Below are 17,891 nucleotides of genomic sequence, written 5' to 3'. Positions count from 1 at the left end.
CTTCACATCTCTACCATACCCTTAACTGTTAATGCACACTGGTGACTAAAACTGTACCAAGTCTCACTGGCACCGTTAATGCTGCTCAACAGACACTACAATTCCAATAATGCTCTAGCATTTTTACAAAAGCATGAGCACATAAAGATTTACTTCATTTTCTTACACGGTGTAATTGATATTCGTAAATATTTTAAAGGAAAGTCAGCCATGCAGCAGACAAGGTAATTATTGCTCATAGAGATATATTACAGTTATAGCCACTTACAAGCATATAATTTACCTAAAATATATAATATACCACTAAAGCATTTCCTGCCCTCAGCGTCTCATGAGGATGTTCATGTAGACTGTAACATACTGTGAATTCTAAACAAAGTAATTCAATTTAAAAGGTTAGCAACACAATCCTTACAAATTTTTACTGTACCCTATATGATGCAGTTCTAGTAAATTTTTAGTAAAGATTTATACTATTATTTCTGTCTTATTTGAAAGTAGACATAATCAGAATGAATACAACTGATAAAAAAAATCAGTAGTGTTCATTTGTTTTGGGTTTTTTTCCATCAATGGCATGGAATAAAGCTCACTTTAGTGTTAAATCGCTTAAACCATTTAGTTTTAACAATATTTTTTTAAATGACACGTATTTTTTTTAAATGACTACGACTGATTGTCAAGCAGAGGGGTGCAGCAGTGTCCCTGTATGTGCCCCAGTACAACAAGTAGCCTAACGCCCTTGCTGTGTACTGTGTGTAAGATTGTAAAAGTTTTTTTTTCTGAGTACGCTCGTTCAGCGTTCAGCTTTGTCAGCGTTTTCCATTCACATGAATGGAGGAAAATTAAACTATCTATCTCTCTCTCTCTCTCTCTCTCTCTCTCTCTCACACACACACACACACACCGTAGTCGGGCGAGGATTTAACTCGTGTTTTGCAAGGACTCTTTAGGAGGAATGTGCCTCGGGCTTTTAGCAGCGTCTCTACTCTCCCGCAGACTTTAACATGGACACCCGGCTGTGTGTGTATACGCTGCTGGGGCTGCAGTTTTGCTGCGGCTACGCATACGACGGTAAGACAAATATAAACTCCTTCACTGCGTTTATGTGCTTTAAGTTTTTCCTCTCATGTCTAGATCAGACCCACCCCCCAATCGCATTGCAGGCCCACCCGTCTTTATAATGTCTTAAGATGGTTTTATTATATTTAGGCTGCAGTTGGATATTGAATTTGATGAAGGCTTTTAGTTTGCCAGCGTATATACGTGGACAGTCTTTGGGACTATTTGGAGGTGATTATGGTTCATCATATACCACTGATTCAACTTCCAACTACTAACAGGAAGTGGAAAAAAGGAGGACAGTAGACCCATTCAGTGAGTCACATCGGCTCGTTCACAGCATGTACTGTGAATATTTGTTCACTGAAAAATCAGCCATTACTTCTCATCAAGCAGCTGAGAGTACCGCTACGTAGATCAAAGCTAGATTATAACATACATTTGTAGTAAGTGAGCACGTTAAGCACACCGACACATCTCTTACAGTTTCTCTGCTAATATAGATGCTGCATGTCCTAAGAAAATACACTGTCGTTCTGTATAGATTTTCTAACACATTTTAAGTGTTTTCTAACCCAGTTTAAGTTTTTAATTTATTTGTTTACTTTAACTCTACCCAACAAACAAATTTTGAAATTTTAGTTAATATTATTTCAAATTCAAATGCAAATTTCAAAATGCTAAATAAATGGCATAATTGAATTTGCATTTCCCATTTAATTGTGTATTATTAAAACAATGCCAAAGTGATATAAAATATAATATAATAATAATAATAGTAAGAATAATAGCAATAATAATAATAAAAATATTGCTTATTTATTTGCATATTTCATGACACTAAAGCAGTGTACCACACACCAGACCAGGAGAAAAAACACATAGCAATTAAATTAACACATCAATTAAAATAAACAACAGTGTAAGACATCAAAATGAAATGCAAGTAAGCTTGATATAAAAATAATTTTTAAGAGCAGTGTATAATAGAATTGAGTGCAATAATGTGAGGGGGATATGTGTTTGAGTGCAACATTTTTGGGGCCAGCACAGTTTTGGGGCCCCTGGCATCCACTGTGCTAAGATTGATGGCAAGTAGAGCCATAAAAAAAAAAAAAAAAGCATAGGAAGCCAGTCTAACTACATCAGAAAGGGTGTTGCATGCTCAGTCAGCTTGGAATAATACATGCTGCAGAATTGTGAACAAACTAAAATATGAATTGTAACACAAGATAAGATATAATAAGGTAAAATATCCGTTGCCAATCCATTAGAGCATCACATAGGGCCTACCACACTCTCTTTCTACCTGCAGCCATGAGTACCCAAACCACCCCTGTATCACTAGCTCTTCACAGGGGTCATCAGGCAGGCACCTCCTCTCGTTGGTGTTTCGCTGAATTAAGCCTACAACACCTCCAGAATGCTCAACAGTGAAGTCTGGTATCCCAGACCCACCACCCTCCAAGCCAGCTTTACAGTCCTACCTTACCCTTTACCATCAACAACCGTAAATCCACACTGGCCTCCCTGGTGACTAAGGCTGTACCTAGCCCCACTGACACTGTTAATGCATGCTCATTGCCACCAGTTCCATGTGAACTTTACATGCTACATCACCAACTATCACAATAGCAACTCTACAGCGCATTTCCCCAAGTAATCTGTGCTCTCCTTATCCACAACCACTGACTAGACCTTTCAGCGGTTTCTGATAATTCCTTCACAGCTGCCCTTAGTTTCCGGTGCCTGATGCTGAACAGCACAAGCAGGATTGTGGCCCCCTTGGTTACAAATTCCCTAACACCTATCTTCACTGGTCTTACACATGCCTGCCACCTGCATTCCCTCACCTCAGCCGCCAAGTCTGCGTACTTCAGCTACTTCCTTTCGAATGATTAATCTACTGCATCCTCAGATGGATTGACCATTAACTCTGAAATAAACTATCCATTTATTTTCAGAGTAGATGTCTGGCCTCAGTGTAGTTAACACAATGCACTCTGTATACACACCATTGAAATGCTCCTCTAATTCACTCTTTCCAACTTTTAAACTCCAGGATTTCTCCTTACCAAATAAGGTCTTCACAAAATTAAATGGATTCTTAAAGAATGCTGCCCTTGCATGTTCCTTCTTTTTCCACCTTTTCCTTAAGTAAACTGCTCTTCTTAACACTGTCAGCCTACCCTTGAGCTCTTTCTGTAGTATCTTAATATAATTTCTTTTTTCTTCCCCCTACTCGCCTCCACTGCTTTCTAAGAGCTCTTAACTCCTGAAAAGGTTTATCTATTTATACTTGCTGTCTTGACTTCACTCTGTCTTGTCTGCTTTGCTTTTCCTGCAACATACCAAACCTTGCCATTCATATGCATAAATAACTATACCTAAACTATTCAATTTCATCTCCGCTGAACCCTTCAAATCAGACAATATACCTTTCAAATCATAATTTATACACTTCCACCCTACCTTATCTACTGCAGCTGGCCATTTTAGCTTTATTTTCTGCACAATTCCTTTGTCATTTGCTCCTTTTTTCACCCTCTCCTGCTCTCCACCATCCCTCTGTTTAACATTAGATTCACCGTCCCATACATTTGTGCTGGTGTTCTCCTCGGTAGTAGCAGAGGTGTTGATATCCTGTGAATTATGGTGAGTAATCTGTCGCTTGAACAACCCTGTAACAAATATTGTTCAATGCGGGTCCCCTGTTCCCCCTTATCCAAGCACTTTTTCTTTCCCTGATGAATCCTCAGTCCTATTATTGATGTCACCTTTTCCCTTTTGCACACACACACCTGCAACCTCTTTCCATTTCCTACCACCCAAGTTTCCTCTATGTTTATCTCCTATCTCATAGTCAAAGCCGTTCCATTGTCTGTAGCCATGTAATCCTCCTGTGAGTCATCTTCCACCCCTGCTCTCTTTACAATGTTATCAAGATCTAGCTACTTGTAAATTGTACTAGTTTTGGAGTTATAAAATTAAAAAATCAGCATTGATCATGGAAAGATTACTGCTCATGATAGTTTCAGGTGGTTGGATTAAGCTTTTCACTGTGGAAAAGAAAGACCTTTTATTCCCTTCACATGCACTAATGATGTTTGCATAATAAGTGGTTCTAGCAGTTAAAATCAGAGTACAGTTGTTTCTATACAGCAAGTCCAAACTTGATGGAAATCCTTTCAAGACGCTGACCTAATGCCTTGAGTTATATATCTGGTAGCGTTTGGACAAATTAGACAACAAATTTTTTTTTAGAGGGGATACACTATTAAAGGAGCAATCTGTAAGATATCTCCATGGTTTGTGTGTGTTTTAAACAAATTAAGGAATAAGAATTTTGTTTAAAAAGTCTTATTCACCTATTTAAGGTGGAATGGAGTAATCAGGTTGGTAGTACACAGCAAATATAAGCATTTCTCTAGTGGGTAGATGTTTTAGTGACATGATATACACTTGGTCATGTGTTTTAAATGGATAAAATGGGAAATAAGAAGTCTTTCAAAACGAGTTTTGTTTATGAAACCTAGCACTAGCTTTAGCTTTTCATAACTATTTAAGGTGGATATAAGTTCTCAATAAGAATCTGAAGAATAATGCAAATAAGACCCTTAAACGGACCAATTTAAAGTGAGACTAAATGCTTAATTATGAAAATTATGACTAAGAAGTAAGGATCTGCCACCTAAAATTACAATTAAGGTTGAAGGAAAAATAACAACAACCTTATCTAGTCTAAAATTTTAATGTGGTTTAGAGAGTACATTCTTGTAAATGCAGGGCAAACGGCAGGGATGCTTTCCATTGTTGCCTTTCACATACGTAGGTAAGTATTTACATACAATAACATACAATCGGTTTGTGTAATTTAAACTGATATTAAGTTGCTTCAAATTGTTCCAAATGCTATAGCGTCTGTCATTCTAATAGTCTACCAGTTCCAAAAGTGAGTTAAATGAAGCAAATATAGAGTTTGAATGAATTAAAATAAATTCCTGATAAAATCCTCCAGATATACATGTCTTATTTTGACATGAATTCATTAGGGACCTCAAAGATCAGTATCAGTACCGTCATACTTTCTTTGAACCACAGTAGTTTGAACCATGTTGGATAAAACTACCATAGTCCATACTACAATGGTTCCAGACATGTTTGGTCTGGCTTTCACAGCGGGAAACTTACAAAAAATTACATAATTTTATAAAATTTTGCAAAAATATGAGAGATCGAAATTATAAATATTGTAATCATATATAACCAGCAGCAAAAAGAATAACTCTACATGGATTAAAAATAAATTCATATTTTAAAATAAAAGAAACAACAGTGGTATTAGACAAAGATTGTTTTGTAACAAAAATGTAATATTTCATTGTATGTATTATTAATAAAAATAAATATTAAGTATATTAGAAAAGTTTGTAAATATGACGGCAAGAAATCTTAGCAGTGTTCCTCGGTGGTGCAGTGGGCTACATGTGAAAACCCCGTTTTTCTGTATCGCAGAGAGGTGGGTTCGAGACTCCAGAGCGTTCATTGTGCTGTTTTTATAACAGCAACTGAAGCACTCAGTGATGAAAAATTGATTCACTAAAGAACTGTAAAGTACTCTGTTACCTCTTCTAAAATATATATATATGTGTGAACTTTTTTTTTTTTACCTCTGGTAAGTCCTGTAGTAATTAAACAGTTTAGAGCAGGTGGGAAATCTATGAGAAAACAACGGCTATATGTTTATACCCTAATCTCATACTTAAAAATGATGGTTCTTCAAGGGTTCTTTAGTAAAGAAAATGGTTCTTTACATAGAACCCTGAAGACTTCAAGAACATTTGAATGATTAAATTACTTCTGTATGGCACCATAAACAGTTCCTTTATTGTAACAACTTTGAAATCATAGTAATAGTAATATTTTTTTTTTGAGGTATATAACTCTTTACTAAATGTTGCTATATAGAACCATCTATAGTACATTCTCCATCAATTTAAAGAACACTTTCTTGATGCAAAGAAACCTTTAATCTTACAAAGGTTCTTGAAGTGTTTAGGGTTCTACAAAGAACAATATCACCCCACCGGACCGGGCTGTCCCCTGGACCTCAGAATCCCCTCAGTCCATGAACTCATCTGCCCACCCTGCTGCCTGAACACAAAAGCCCTCACATCCAGACCCACTGGCTTTGACTTCAGACCCAATCCCTACTTTAAAAAAGGTGGGGAGTAGAATATAGATGTATTTTGTCCAACAGGGCTCTGCAGGAAAAGTGATGTGTGGTGTATTAAGTGATGAATGAATTTATAAATCTATCTGTTTAAAAAGACATTCCTGTGTATTAAGATCAGTGTTTTTATATACATCTTTCGAACATTTAAAATTGTTATTAAATTAAATATACAATAAGCATGTAAACATTAATATTAAAACATTTGTTTATAGGCTATATTGTTTCTATTTAAAACTGCCCTCATTTTTGTATTAAGTCTTAGGTAAACACACTATACAGTACCCTAATTCTACGGTGTTCTCCGTCATCGGTGACATAGTCACCAGGAACTAAGCTTCTAACCAAATGTCTGTCTAACTACACAACTTAATGACAGTGTTGTGAACGTCGTTTAACAATGGTTCGGACTATGCAAGTTACCAACGTAGTTACCTCGATAGGTGTTGAGAAACACTCGCATCGCAACTGCATCTTTCAAACTGTGTAAGCTGCTAACATAGTTAGCAACAATGCTTTTGGGAAATGCACCCCTGACCATCATAAGCTGGTGTCATCACATCTCCACTTCCAGTATCTGTCATTTCAAATTAAAAGCCTTTACAGAGTTTACATAAAAGTACAACGAGGCAGAAGCAACTCTGCTAGACTCAGTGGAGCTGTGGTTTTTATTTGTTGTGACTGTGAATATTAAGCTACACAAGCACTTCAGAGTGGCATTGGGATTGTTTCTATTTTACTCCTGCAATGCTGCACTAGGTTGTTTAGTTATTTTGGATTAAAAATTAAAGATTATGCAGCAATTTGTATTGAAAAGGGCGGCACGGTGGCACAGCAGGTAGTGTCGAAGTCACTCCAGGGACCTGGAGGTTGTGGATTCAAGGCCTGCTCCAGGTGACTGTCTGTGAGGAGTTTGGTGTGTTCTCCCTCTGTCTGCGTGGGTTTCCTCTGGGTGCTCCGGTTTCCTCCCACAGTTCCAAAAACACACGTTGGTAGGTGGATTGGCGACTCAAATGTGTCCGCAGGTGTGAATGTGTGTGTGTTGCCTTGTGAAGGACTGGCACCCCCTCCAGGGTGTATTCCTGCCCTGCGCCCAGTAATTCCAGGTAGGCTCTGGACCCACCACGACCCTGAACTGGATAAGCGGTTACAGAGAATGAATGAATGAATTTGGATGCAGGCAAAATTCATTTATTTGTTAATGTGTGATATTCTGTGTCAAGAAGATATACTGGGCTGATTTTAATAACTATAATATACTTGAAGTGTGCACTGTGTAATAGTGCTATGAAAACAGTACTAGGAAAATATAAGTTTAGGATCAAGACACTTTTTGGCAGATACTCAATATTAAAATATTTGGCTCAGGATCGGGGCAAAAAAAACTTGATCCGGACATCACTAGAATTCACTATAATTAATGTGATCTAACATTGCTTTAAAATCCGCAGTGAACATATTATCATTATTGTCAAAAAGAACACAATATCTCCCATTAAAATGATATTAGAATACATTGAACGAATGATTAAAACTATTGATAGTTCACTAATAAAACTTTTAATGGTGTCTTGTTTGGTCTGTATAGAACAGCGATGATGGTAGGAGTAGGTTGACTAAGCTTAGCAGCCAGCAGTTTTAAGAAGGACTGATCAGGTAATGAGAGTGGCATTAGTTTTATACTCTCGCAGTAGACCACCATGAGGCTGCCACCATTGCTAGAACATTGAGATTTACAAATGTAAACATGTCCAGTTGGAACTGCTATGTTCATCAGCAAAAAAAAATGTATATGGTTGCCAAGATTCTGTGGCACAAATAATTCAGTTTATGATCAATGATGAAGTAATTTACCATAGAGGCTTTGTTAGAATTTGCATTTGAATTTCTGTATGCAGTGGCTGGCATAGGCAGAATGCTTTTTTGATATTTGATAAAATTCTGAGATATGAAAAATGCAATAACAATCTTCCATTCGCAATTGCATATCCTCACTGCTCCAGCTCCAGTTAAAAGGAGAATCTTGCATGAGTCTTGAAAGCTTTTTGTTGTTGTAGTTTTATCAGACTTGAGGTGGAATATAAAGCAAAATAAGTATTGATGAAGAAGTGATGAAATTGGCTGGATTTTCCCTATTACATTATTAATGTGAATTTAAATAAAAACATCCTTCAAATCTAGTGAAAGATTTTATCATCACCATTATCTATCTATCTATCGTTACACTTATATAGCATCTTTCTAGATACCCAAGGATGCTTTACAATCCACACTGCTCAGAACACTCAATCCACACACACACTTGCAAGAAGTGGAAGCCAAACGTACACAGCGTACTCTCAACCAGGAACGATCGTCCACTTGGAGGACTGCATCTGTCACTAGGATTTCACCTAGGACAAGAGCGCCAATCCATATCTGGGCATACACACATTCACTCACACATACAGACATTCATTGACATACACAGTCATTCACTCACACACCAGGAGTGTAACATTAAAAAACGAAAAGTGCACTTTCAAACAGATTGTTATTGTCACGCCCTGGACTTGTCCTGCCTGTTGTTCCCACCATGTGCTTACTGTGTCTCTTTTGTAATCCTGCCTACTCGTTATCTGTTCCTTTGTGTGACTGGTTGTTGGACATTCCACTTTCGCTCGTCTGTCACTAGTCTGTTTGTCTCGTCTGTTCCTCACGTTTCGCTTTGCTTCCCTTTGTATGTCAGTCTGATCTGTCTGTTCCTTCCTTGTGCTTCGTGTTCTCATTTGGTATGCCTGTACCTTTTTTGTCTATAGCCTGTCAGTATTTCCATCTGTCTCTAGTCAGTTAGTAATTCCCTATCACAGTCTAGGTCTGTATGTATCTGTCTCCCAGTCTAGCTCTGTATCTGTCTCTAGGTTAGGTTTCTCTGTTTAGCTCTCATTGTCCAGGTTAGTCTCGTTTAGCTCCCTCTGTGTTGGTTTCTCTGTCCAGTTCCCTTTATGTCCAAGTATCTCTGTTCAGGTCTTCTGTTTTAATCTCTCTGTTTGAGTTCATCTTTTGTTTAAATAAAAGTATACTGTGTTATAGCATGGGCATCTGCCTCTGTCAGTCCGCCTGGTCCTGACAGTTATAGTGTTTTTAATATGTTAGAGTCATACCATTAAAAATTCAAATACTAATGTTATAATCTAGACTATAAAGCCAAGTCTAAATTAAGATATAGTCCAAGAAACATCAAGTTATACTACAACACTAGTGAAATACATGTTTTGCATTTGAATTTTAAATATGTACTAAATAATTGACACTCTAAGCATGCAAATATTTTTTTTTTAGCATTTTCAGATCTAAATGTGAAAAACAATGAATATATATCTGAATGTGACAAAGTCTGGAATATGCAGCCCAGAAGGATTTAAATTTAATAAAACACAGTGCTTGTTGAGGCAATCTTGGGCACGTAGTAACTCAGCAGATGTGCAGGTTTAACATATATTTAGGAATGTATTTTTTTGTGTGTGTTTCTGTGCGCTGCCCTAATCATAAATATATATTTGAATACTAAGGCAAAGTACATGTAAGCAGTGTACGGGCTTGCCTATGATAGCAGTTGATGCTTGAAATGCAATAAGCATAGATAAAATCTCAATACCCCATCATGCCAATAAGATTGAAGTTTAAATTACACTGTACTAGTCCAGCAAACCCTGGAAAGTGTGTGTGTGTGTGTGTGAGAGAGAGAGAGTTACTCAGCATTGTGCTGAGCTCAACAAAACGGTTCAGTGGAAAACTCTTCTGGCAGAAGGGCCATGGAACACACATTCAAACAGGCACACACTATAGAAGTTTTTATAAAAAGACCAGATCATAATTTTTAAATTTTCTGGGGGGCCGGACTGCAGCCAGAGGAGAAAACATCTAGGAAAAAAAACTAAGTTCCATGTCATAAAGTCAAAATATTTTGAAAAGTCACTGTGGATTACGGGATGGCAATTCATTCTGTTGGTGCATCTATATTGACAATGAAAGCAGTGGGCTTTATATGGCCCATAGGCCATAGTTTGAAGACCCCTGCACTATAGAATAATCTGCTGCTAGGAAATGGGCTATATATCTTCAACATGACTGGCTGACTCGATCAATCCCATTTTAAGTGCTGGAAATTTTCAGTCTATGATTCTTATTTTACAGTTGTTAATTTTAATTTTCCTTTGTTGTTGTTTTGTATGTTTTTTCTAATGTTTAAATGTTTCATATGTATGTAATTTTCTTTTCCTCTTGATGCCACATCTAATTTTAAAAATAAGCCAATCTATAAGCTGTTAATTCATTGATTTGTTTTAAATAAATAATCTCACAATTCATCTTTGACAAGGACTACTATGGAGCTTAACCTGTAAGTAAATGTTATACAATGAACAATGAGAGATTTAAAGGTTTGTGCCTTGTCATATTTTTTGTAGTATTGCATACTTCATTGCTGCAAAATCTAAACAAGTATCTGTCTGCCCAGCTAACGCAATTCCTGAAATTGCCCAGAGATTCACTTGTGTGGGCCTATAGGATTTCAATGATGCTGTGGCAGTTCAGACTGTTGCTTGCACTCTGTCACTTTCCTCTGTTTTCTAGGGTCGGGGTACTGGCCCTATACTGATGAGGATGAACGATACACAGGTGAACACACACACACACACAGACACTCTCAACCACACAAAAACACATTTTGTTAAATGCCCCTCATGAATAATTAAAGGTACTAACAGTTGGCCACATCTTTTTTTAAAAGGCAAAACTTTGGTCTACACAAGATTGGTATTTGCTAAAGGCATAGCCCTTGAATGAGTGAGTGTATATGCGTATTTGCTTTTGTGTGGATGGATGGGTGTTACAGGCATGTTTGAAAAGAGTGAAGAGTGAAAGGGACAGGAATATTGGCTGTGTGCTGTGTCTAAAACTGGACATTATGACAGCATTATGACGTGGTGTTTGCATAGCAGTGGTGTGAATCATAAAGAATAAGAGAATTGAGCGGGAGAGAGAAGAATTTCAGAGTGATGGGGAGAGAGATCCAGGTGCATTTTAAATTTCCGATTTTGACTTGCCCTCCCCCACTTCCACTGACCATTTGGAAGCGTGAAGAACTTCTTTGTTGATTTGCAAATTACGTTGCGACAGACTAAACTGCCATATCGACAAAGGTCAAGATATCATAGAGGGATCACAAAACCTGGATGCTGAAATCACTATTTTTAACACTGGATCTTATGAATTCATTCAGGAAACTTGCAGTTAGAATAAGTCACATCTGGCAGCACTTTGATTTAGAAAACAACAGTGTGGTGTGCATGTTATGTAGCAACAAACTTGCTTACAACAGTTTGAGGTGTTCTATGTTCGGTCACTGAAAACTATAACACTCTGCAAGCTGCATAATCCAGGGGAGAGCTAGGCATATGTCAATAATGCCTTCCAGACAGCAAAATTGTGATTCTCTGAAATTTAAAAAATGGCCACCACAAAAATGCTGCTCCTCAATTTTATATAAGTTTCTTACAGGACTGATGAGTGATGTTGAGCGAAAGTATTCCAGACTATCACCTGAAAGTGTAGAAAGGCTATACGAAGATAGCTAATGCCATGGGAAATTAAACTTAAAACACCTGGACTTACTTAGCCTAGCTAAAGTTTGTCATTTGCAAAAATGATTCAATATTACGAATGTAATATATAGCAATTGATAGAATAATGTAAATAACGTTAACGATGTTAACCACATTTGGGCCAGAGGCGATTGCTCTAAGACTGCAAGGGAAGCTCAGCTTCCCCTATAATGTCAAAAAATAAGTGATCAAACATATTCTGTTGTATGTACGTCAGTGAATAAATACGTGCTCAACTTTGGTCAGAATCAGCTTCTTATCACTGGTAAGGACGCCGCTTTCCCGCAGCTTCGCGGTCCTTTAAACAGCGTCCACAGAGTTCAATAGCGAAGTGCAGCGAAACGAGACGAACCATTGGATAAATGCTGGGCTTTGTCCCGCCCATCGGACGCTCACCGTCTCTGGGGGTCTATGGGGCAGTGGGCTGTCCTCGGCTGGCCCGGACGCTCAGCTTCTGCATGATGATTGGATGATCTGTCTGAAGCTGAATCCCTTTTTGATTGACAGCGAAATGAGCGAATCAGCGATCCTTTGAGTTGAACCAGACTTTCTTGATCCTCTTAGCGGCATTTTCTTTGTTAAAAACGACTAGCGACGAATCGAGCTTCTATTTCTGGTGGGTTTTTTTTGTAGCTGCTTGCGTTTGGAGACTGACTTCCATCACTCTTTCTCACTTCTATCGCAGTTTCTGTCCAGCGGGTGCTGCTGAGCCCCTCCATGGTCACAAAGCACTCACAGGCTGACACACTTCACATGGGCGCAGGCCGTTTAAGCAGCCTAGCTCGGCTGGCCATTGAGAGAACACTAGGCAAGTCCCTGGAAAAGACGCCTTGTTGGTACGACAGGGTCACAGATCATTTTCTTAAAAATGAACAGAGGGTAGAATTTACGTATATAAATAAACCGACACATTCTATGATGTAGGCCGAAATTGAGCTTCCCCTCCTTGAAAGACCAGCATCCGCCACTGATTTGGGCGATACCAAAATAATTATGTATCCAAAAATATAAGGTTAAATTGAAATACTAACGGGTTGAAGCTGTTCCCTGAGGCCGGTGAGAGCTGCTCACGCGCCGCGGTCTCAGAAAAGAGCGCGAATCTTCATCGCCTTCTTCTGTGTTTTTACAGTGGTTCGCTTCTGCCACCTTCCGTTTTCTCATCCAGAGTACATTCATTTTAAAGCTGTCGTTCCAGTCCAGTCGTCTTCAAAAAACATACGATTAATACGCAGTATTTAATAAAATGCTCTGATCAGTGTAGTGTACTACACTAGTAATCGCCAGTGCAAGCCAAGTACATATCTCTGCAGGCCGGAGGCCCGCAAGTGGGCGGAAACCAGCAAGTGGGAGGGGCGTACGCAGCAAGTGGGTAGAAACCAGCAAGTGGGGGATCTAGATGTTTTGTGGGAAGGCGAATGTAGGAAATCACAGCCTTTGTGTTTTGAAAAAAGGGCATAGTTTATCTCCAACAGAACTAGGTACCCTCTACTAGTTGTAGTTTAAAATATTACGTTTCAGTGAAAACGAAATACATAGCACTCCTGATATTTTAATTGTATATTTTTGGTAATCTGTTTATGGGGTGAACTGCAAACTTATGAAATCCATTAGGTCTCTCATGTCTACAATCATTATTTTAATTTGATTACAGAATTATAGGACTGTATTATTTGTTTTGTACTCAGCACAGTATTGGATTATAATCAGGTTTAAATGTGTAAACCTTTAAGTAACACTTATGGCCCACTATTCAAATAAATATTTAAAGCAGCTCCTTTCCATTAATGGACATGGGATAAATGGTGCTAATAATTTGCAAATAATCATAATATTCAGCAAACCTACCATGAGCACTCAGTCATGGTGGGTGTATATGATAGTCAGTTGTACTGACTTGTAGTCAGTACATGTAGCTACAAGTTAGGTGAACTTAATAAGATGGAAATTCACTGTAATGTAGTTATGATTTAATGAATTCCAAAATAGTGGTGCAAACTTTCAGGAAATTTGGCTCAACTTAAAATTAAGAATATAAACGGACATTCAGAGAAGTTCACTGTACTTCATTTAGTTCCTTTGCATGGTTTTAAATAATTCTTTATAGAAGTATGTCCTTGTTGTAGAGTATTATGCATTACTCTTTGCGTTCAGATGATCACATATGCATCAGAACCAAGTCCTGGAACATCCTACTCACAAAATTAGTTGAATCAAGTTTGTTTGAACAGGTAGAATAGGATCAGAATTGGATAACACTGGCTTAGACTGTCAGAAAGCCTCCCTTTATTATTACCTGGATTGTGCACGTGAATTTGTAGAAGGACTATTATTCATTCATTCATTCATTGTCTGAAACTGCTTACCTAATTCAACTCCTCACAGACCGTCACATGGAGTGTGTCTCAAACCCACAACCTGAAGCTGTGTGACTGCAACACTACCGTGCCGCCCGAAGGGCTATTAATTTATTTTAGTATAGGTCATTTATTCAGTTTAATTTATTTCAGAAATACACCATATGTACAAATATTTGAGGGCAAATTTGTAATGAATATATTCTACATTAAGTTGCAACCGTTACTAACACAGATGTGCACACACTGCCTCGCTAATCCCTGTAGAGAAATACTGACAATAGAATTGCATTCTCTGGAGTAGAGAAACATGAACCTAATGCCAGGTGAAAAATATATTGCACACCAGCACTGGGCTGTGCTGATGAACCCATATTTACTGTCATATCTCTTGTTAGGAAGTGAGTAGTAGCCTATATGTAAGCATACATTATCATTCTCAGTACGTGGTCTCAGTTAAATTCTCTTTATTTGTTGCAAGAATTTCACATATTAAGCCAACCACAAACAAGTCTGTAAATCACATAATGCTGAAAATGTACTCCATGTATTGTACTCAATGTTTGCAAGGTACAATATTAATACTGAAAACAAAACAGGTGAGTCTGGCCCTACAGTCCAGTTTACATGCCTTAAAGATTCTGGGGTGAGGGGCATGGCGTAACCACAAACATCGCATTGACCCTGAGACCCTGCTCAGCAACACAAGCTTTTAGAAACAGCTCCATATCAGCCCTGTTTTTAAAAACAAATAAAAAGGTTTCTTTAGCCTCTGGGTCATCTCCAGAGCCTTTATGCCAGCTATATATCCCGAAGCCAGCAACGTGCTTGAATCGTGCTTAAAATGTTCTTCCGCGCTCACTTGGAGCTGTACGGCCCACTTGGAGCTGTGCCTCCCACTTGGAGCTGCCTCCGGCCTGCAGAGATACCCTTCTCGTGCGAGCCGGCAGTGCCAACGTGCAGCCGGAATTGGGCCAGATGCAGGGTGCCGCATTCACGCTGAGACGGCATCCAGCCGACAGTGCAGAGCCTGAGCCAGAATCAGCCCAGGTCTATCTTGCTAGCTGGGAAGACAGTTGTCTCGACAGCCGACAGTGCCAACGTGCAGCCGGACTTGGGCCAGATACAGGGTGCTTCAGTCACGCCAAGACGGCAGCCAGCCGACAGTGCTGAGCCTGAGCCAGAATCGGCCCAGATCTATCTTGCTAGCTGGGGTGTCACGTATGACTGGGCCTCTTTACCTGCTGTGTGAACGTAGCGTTAGTATTTCTTGCCCAGAATATGCCAAGCCAGTAAATAACAGATGTTAAAGCCATAGTAGTTGATTTGATTTGCCAAAGTCACTAGAATGTATGTATTTATTTGTTTGTTTGTAATCCCTGGGGAAAGATAAGAGTGAGTAGGAGAGAGGAGGGGCTGTGCGTGTGATATACAGTTAGAATTTGAATCTCTGAATATTCTGACATTCTTTTCTATAGCAGAATTTTCATTTTTAAACCTAAATTTAAAAAAATTGTCAGTTAAGGGTTAGTTTTTTTAATGTATTTTGTTACAAAGTAAAATATACACACCCTGAAATATGAGTAACATATTCTGAAAATTTTGGAATACTTCAACATTTTATTACAAAGCAGTTTTAAGAAAATGTTTTAACAAAGCAGTTTTACTGCAGTAATAACTCCTGGTTACAGAATATCCTGATGTATTACAGATTTCCTAAATGAATATAACATTAGCTGTGAAGGTCCAAACAGCTAAACTATTACATTTGAGCACCCAGTATCAAACAACCGTACTAAACAGAGCAAGAGCTTAGCCTACATTTTGACTGTAGCCAGTAAAAAAAAAAAAAAAAAAAGTACTTTATGTTTAAAGGAAGAATACTATTTGGAACAGCTTTTCTCTTTTTGTGTATATGTGTGATTTTAATGTTGTTTTTATTTTATGAATTAAAAAAACTGGCTTGACAAATAATCAACTAGAAAAATAAAACAATGACTCCAGAAGTGGAAGATTTATAGAAAGTGGCTGGAGAAAGAGGCTGTAATTTATCACTATAAGCGCTGTGACTAGAAGCACTAAGCAACCGTAAATACATAAATAAATAAACCAAACAACCAGCCAACTCTGCCTGTGGTTGTCGCAAATGTTCGGTTGTTCTAATGTTCTGCTCACGCACCTCTCACTCATGAGTCCTTAAAAACGTCATACCAACAGTAAGTTAAGCCATTTTGGCTGTATTACTTACAGAAAACTGTATAACAATAATTTGATATGCATTTCCTGAAGGAAATACCAGTTCAAAAAAAAAAAAAAAAACAAAGATAAAAAATGTGATTGGTAGTGGTTGCTAGGCAGTTGCTTGCTAAGATGTAGATCGGAAGTTGCTACGGTATCCTACATGGTTGCTAAGGTGATTTCATGTAGTTGGTTAATGTATTTCAGGAAGTTGCAAAATTATTCTTGATGGTTGCTAAGGTGTTGCTATGTGCATGTTAGGTAGTTCTAGAGCTGCATAGTTAGAGAGCTGCACCAACGAAAGTCCAAAATGTTTCATGGTCACGTGACCATGGCGGCCAATTTAAATGCATGCAAATTTTTGGTCTTAGTCTTCAATAATTCAGATTTACAATATTTTTATATTCAACCTGCATATGTGGTTACATATATGCTTAAAAGAAAAAAAATGCCCCACTATTTCAGGATTAGTGTGGAAATATGGTGTTACTTGCCTCGTAGGTATATTTTACACTATATTAGCTCAGTTATAGGCATATTCTTGTTGTTGATTGCATTAAAAAAATATATATACTTGCTGCTTTTTAAACTTGTATGGTAAACTTGTACCCCTAATTATATGTTAATGATCCCAAATTTACTAATTTTGCAGATCAATCTGCTAATACTCCTTAATACATAATTAATTGGATAAAGAATTGCTGGTTAATATTAAAAATATCTCATTTTTAAACGTTTTAAACTTTAAACACACATTCTATTCTACGGTCTATTCTACCGTAAATCTACAGCACTGCGGGTGTCTGTGACTTCCGAGAACTATTGAGAGACCCCGTGAGTCGCAATTTCTGTAAAACACTGGTCCATTGGAATCAATGGAGTTGATGTAACTCTGTCTATACAGCTCTGGGTAGTTCTATGGTGGTGACTACATTGTTGCTAGGCGGTTGCTGTAGGTGGTTGCTAAGACAATTGTGAGGATTTTGTAAGGTTAAGAAAATAGTTAAGAACATATATTTTTAAAGAATATCAGTAGTTCTTAGAATTTATCTTAACAGAAAAGTATGATTTTAAAAATTCACATTTAAGAACATATTTTTTTCTTAAATTGCTTTTGTGAATCTGGCCCCAGATCCACTCCAAAAATACATAGCACACCTCTAGCTGCTGACATCTTCAAAACACATTTGAACACAGTTGAGTTCAAATTGCAGAAAACTGGATAATAATACTGAGATATAAGGTATGAAGCACTCTAATGACAATATGTGACAAATAGTATAAGAATAAAACTATTATTCTGCTTTTTTTCTGCCTTTGTTTGTGATAGAACTAAACCCATAATGACAGTAAGTTATG

At 37.9% G+C, this 17,891-nt stretch overlaps 1 protein-coding gene across 2 annotated transcripts in view; it reads left to right on the top strand.

The window, feature by feature from the left end:
- Positions 1–812: 812 nt before the first annotated feature.
- Positions 813–17,891, top strand: part of srpx (sushi-repeat containing protein X-linked) — a 37,146-nt gene continuing 20,067 nt past the window's right edge. Inside the window, exons 1-2 of one of the 2 annotated variants that reach the window (XM_066686879.1) lie at positions 813–1,074; positions 10,910–10,954. In XM_066686879.1, the coding sequence (XP_066542976.1) occupies positions 1,008–1,074; positions 10,910–10,954 (112 nt within the window). In that variant the 5' untranslated portion in view covers positions 813–1,007. The remainder of the gene's footprint in view (positions 1,075–10,909; positions 10,955–17,891) is intronic. The other variant, XM_066686880.1, reaches the window with a different exon arrangement.

Source organism: Hoplias malabaricus, chromosome 12 (genome assembly GCF_029633855.1).
Source record: "Hoplias malabaricus isolate fHopMal1 chromosome 12, fHopMal1.hap1, whole genome shotgun sequence".
In the NCBI taxonomy this organism is placed as follows: Eukaryota; Metazoa; Chordata; class Actinopteri; order Characiformes; family Erythrinidae; genus Hoplias; species Hoplias malabaricus.
This window is presented reverse-complemented; position numbering and strand designations above follow the sequence as displayed.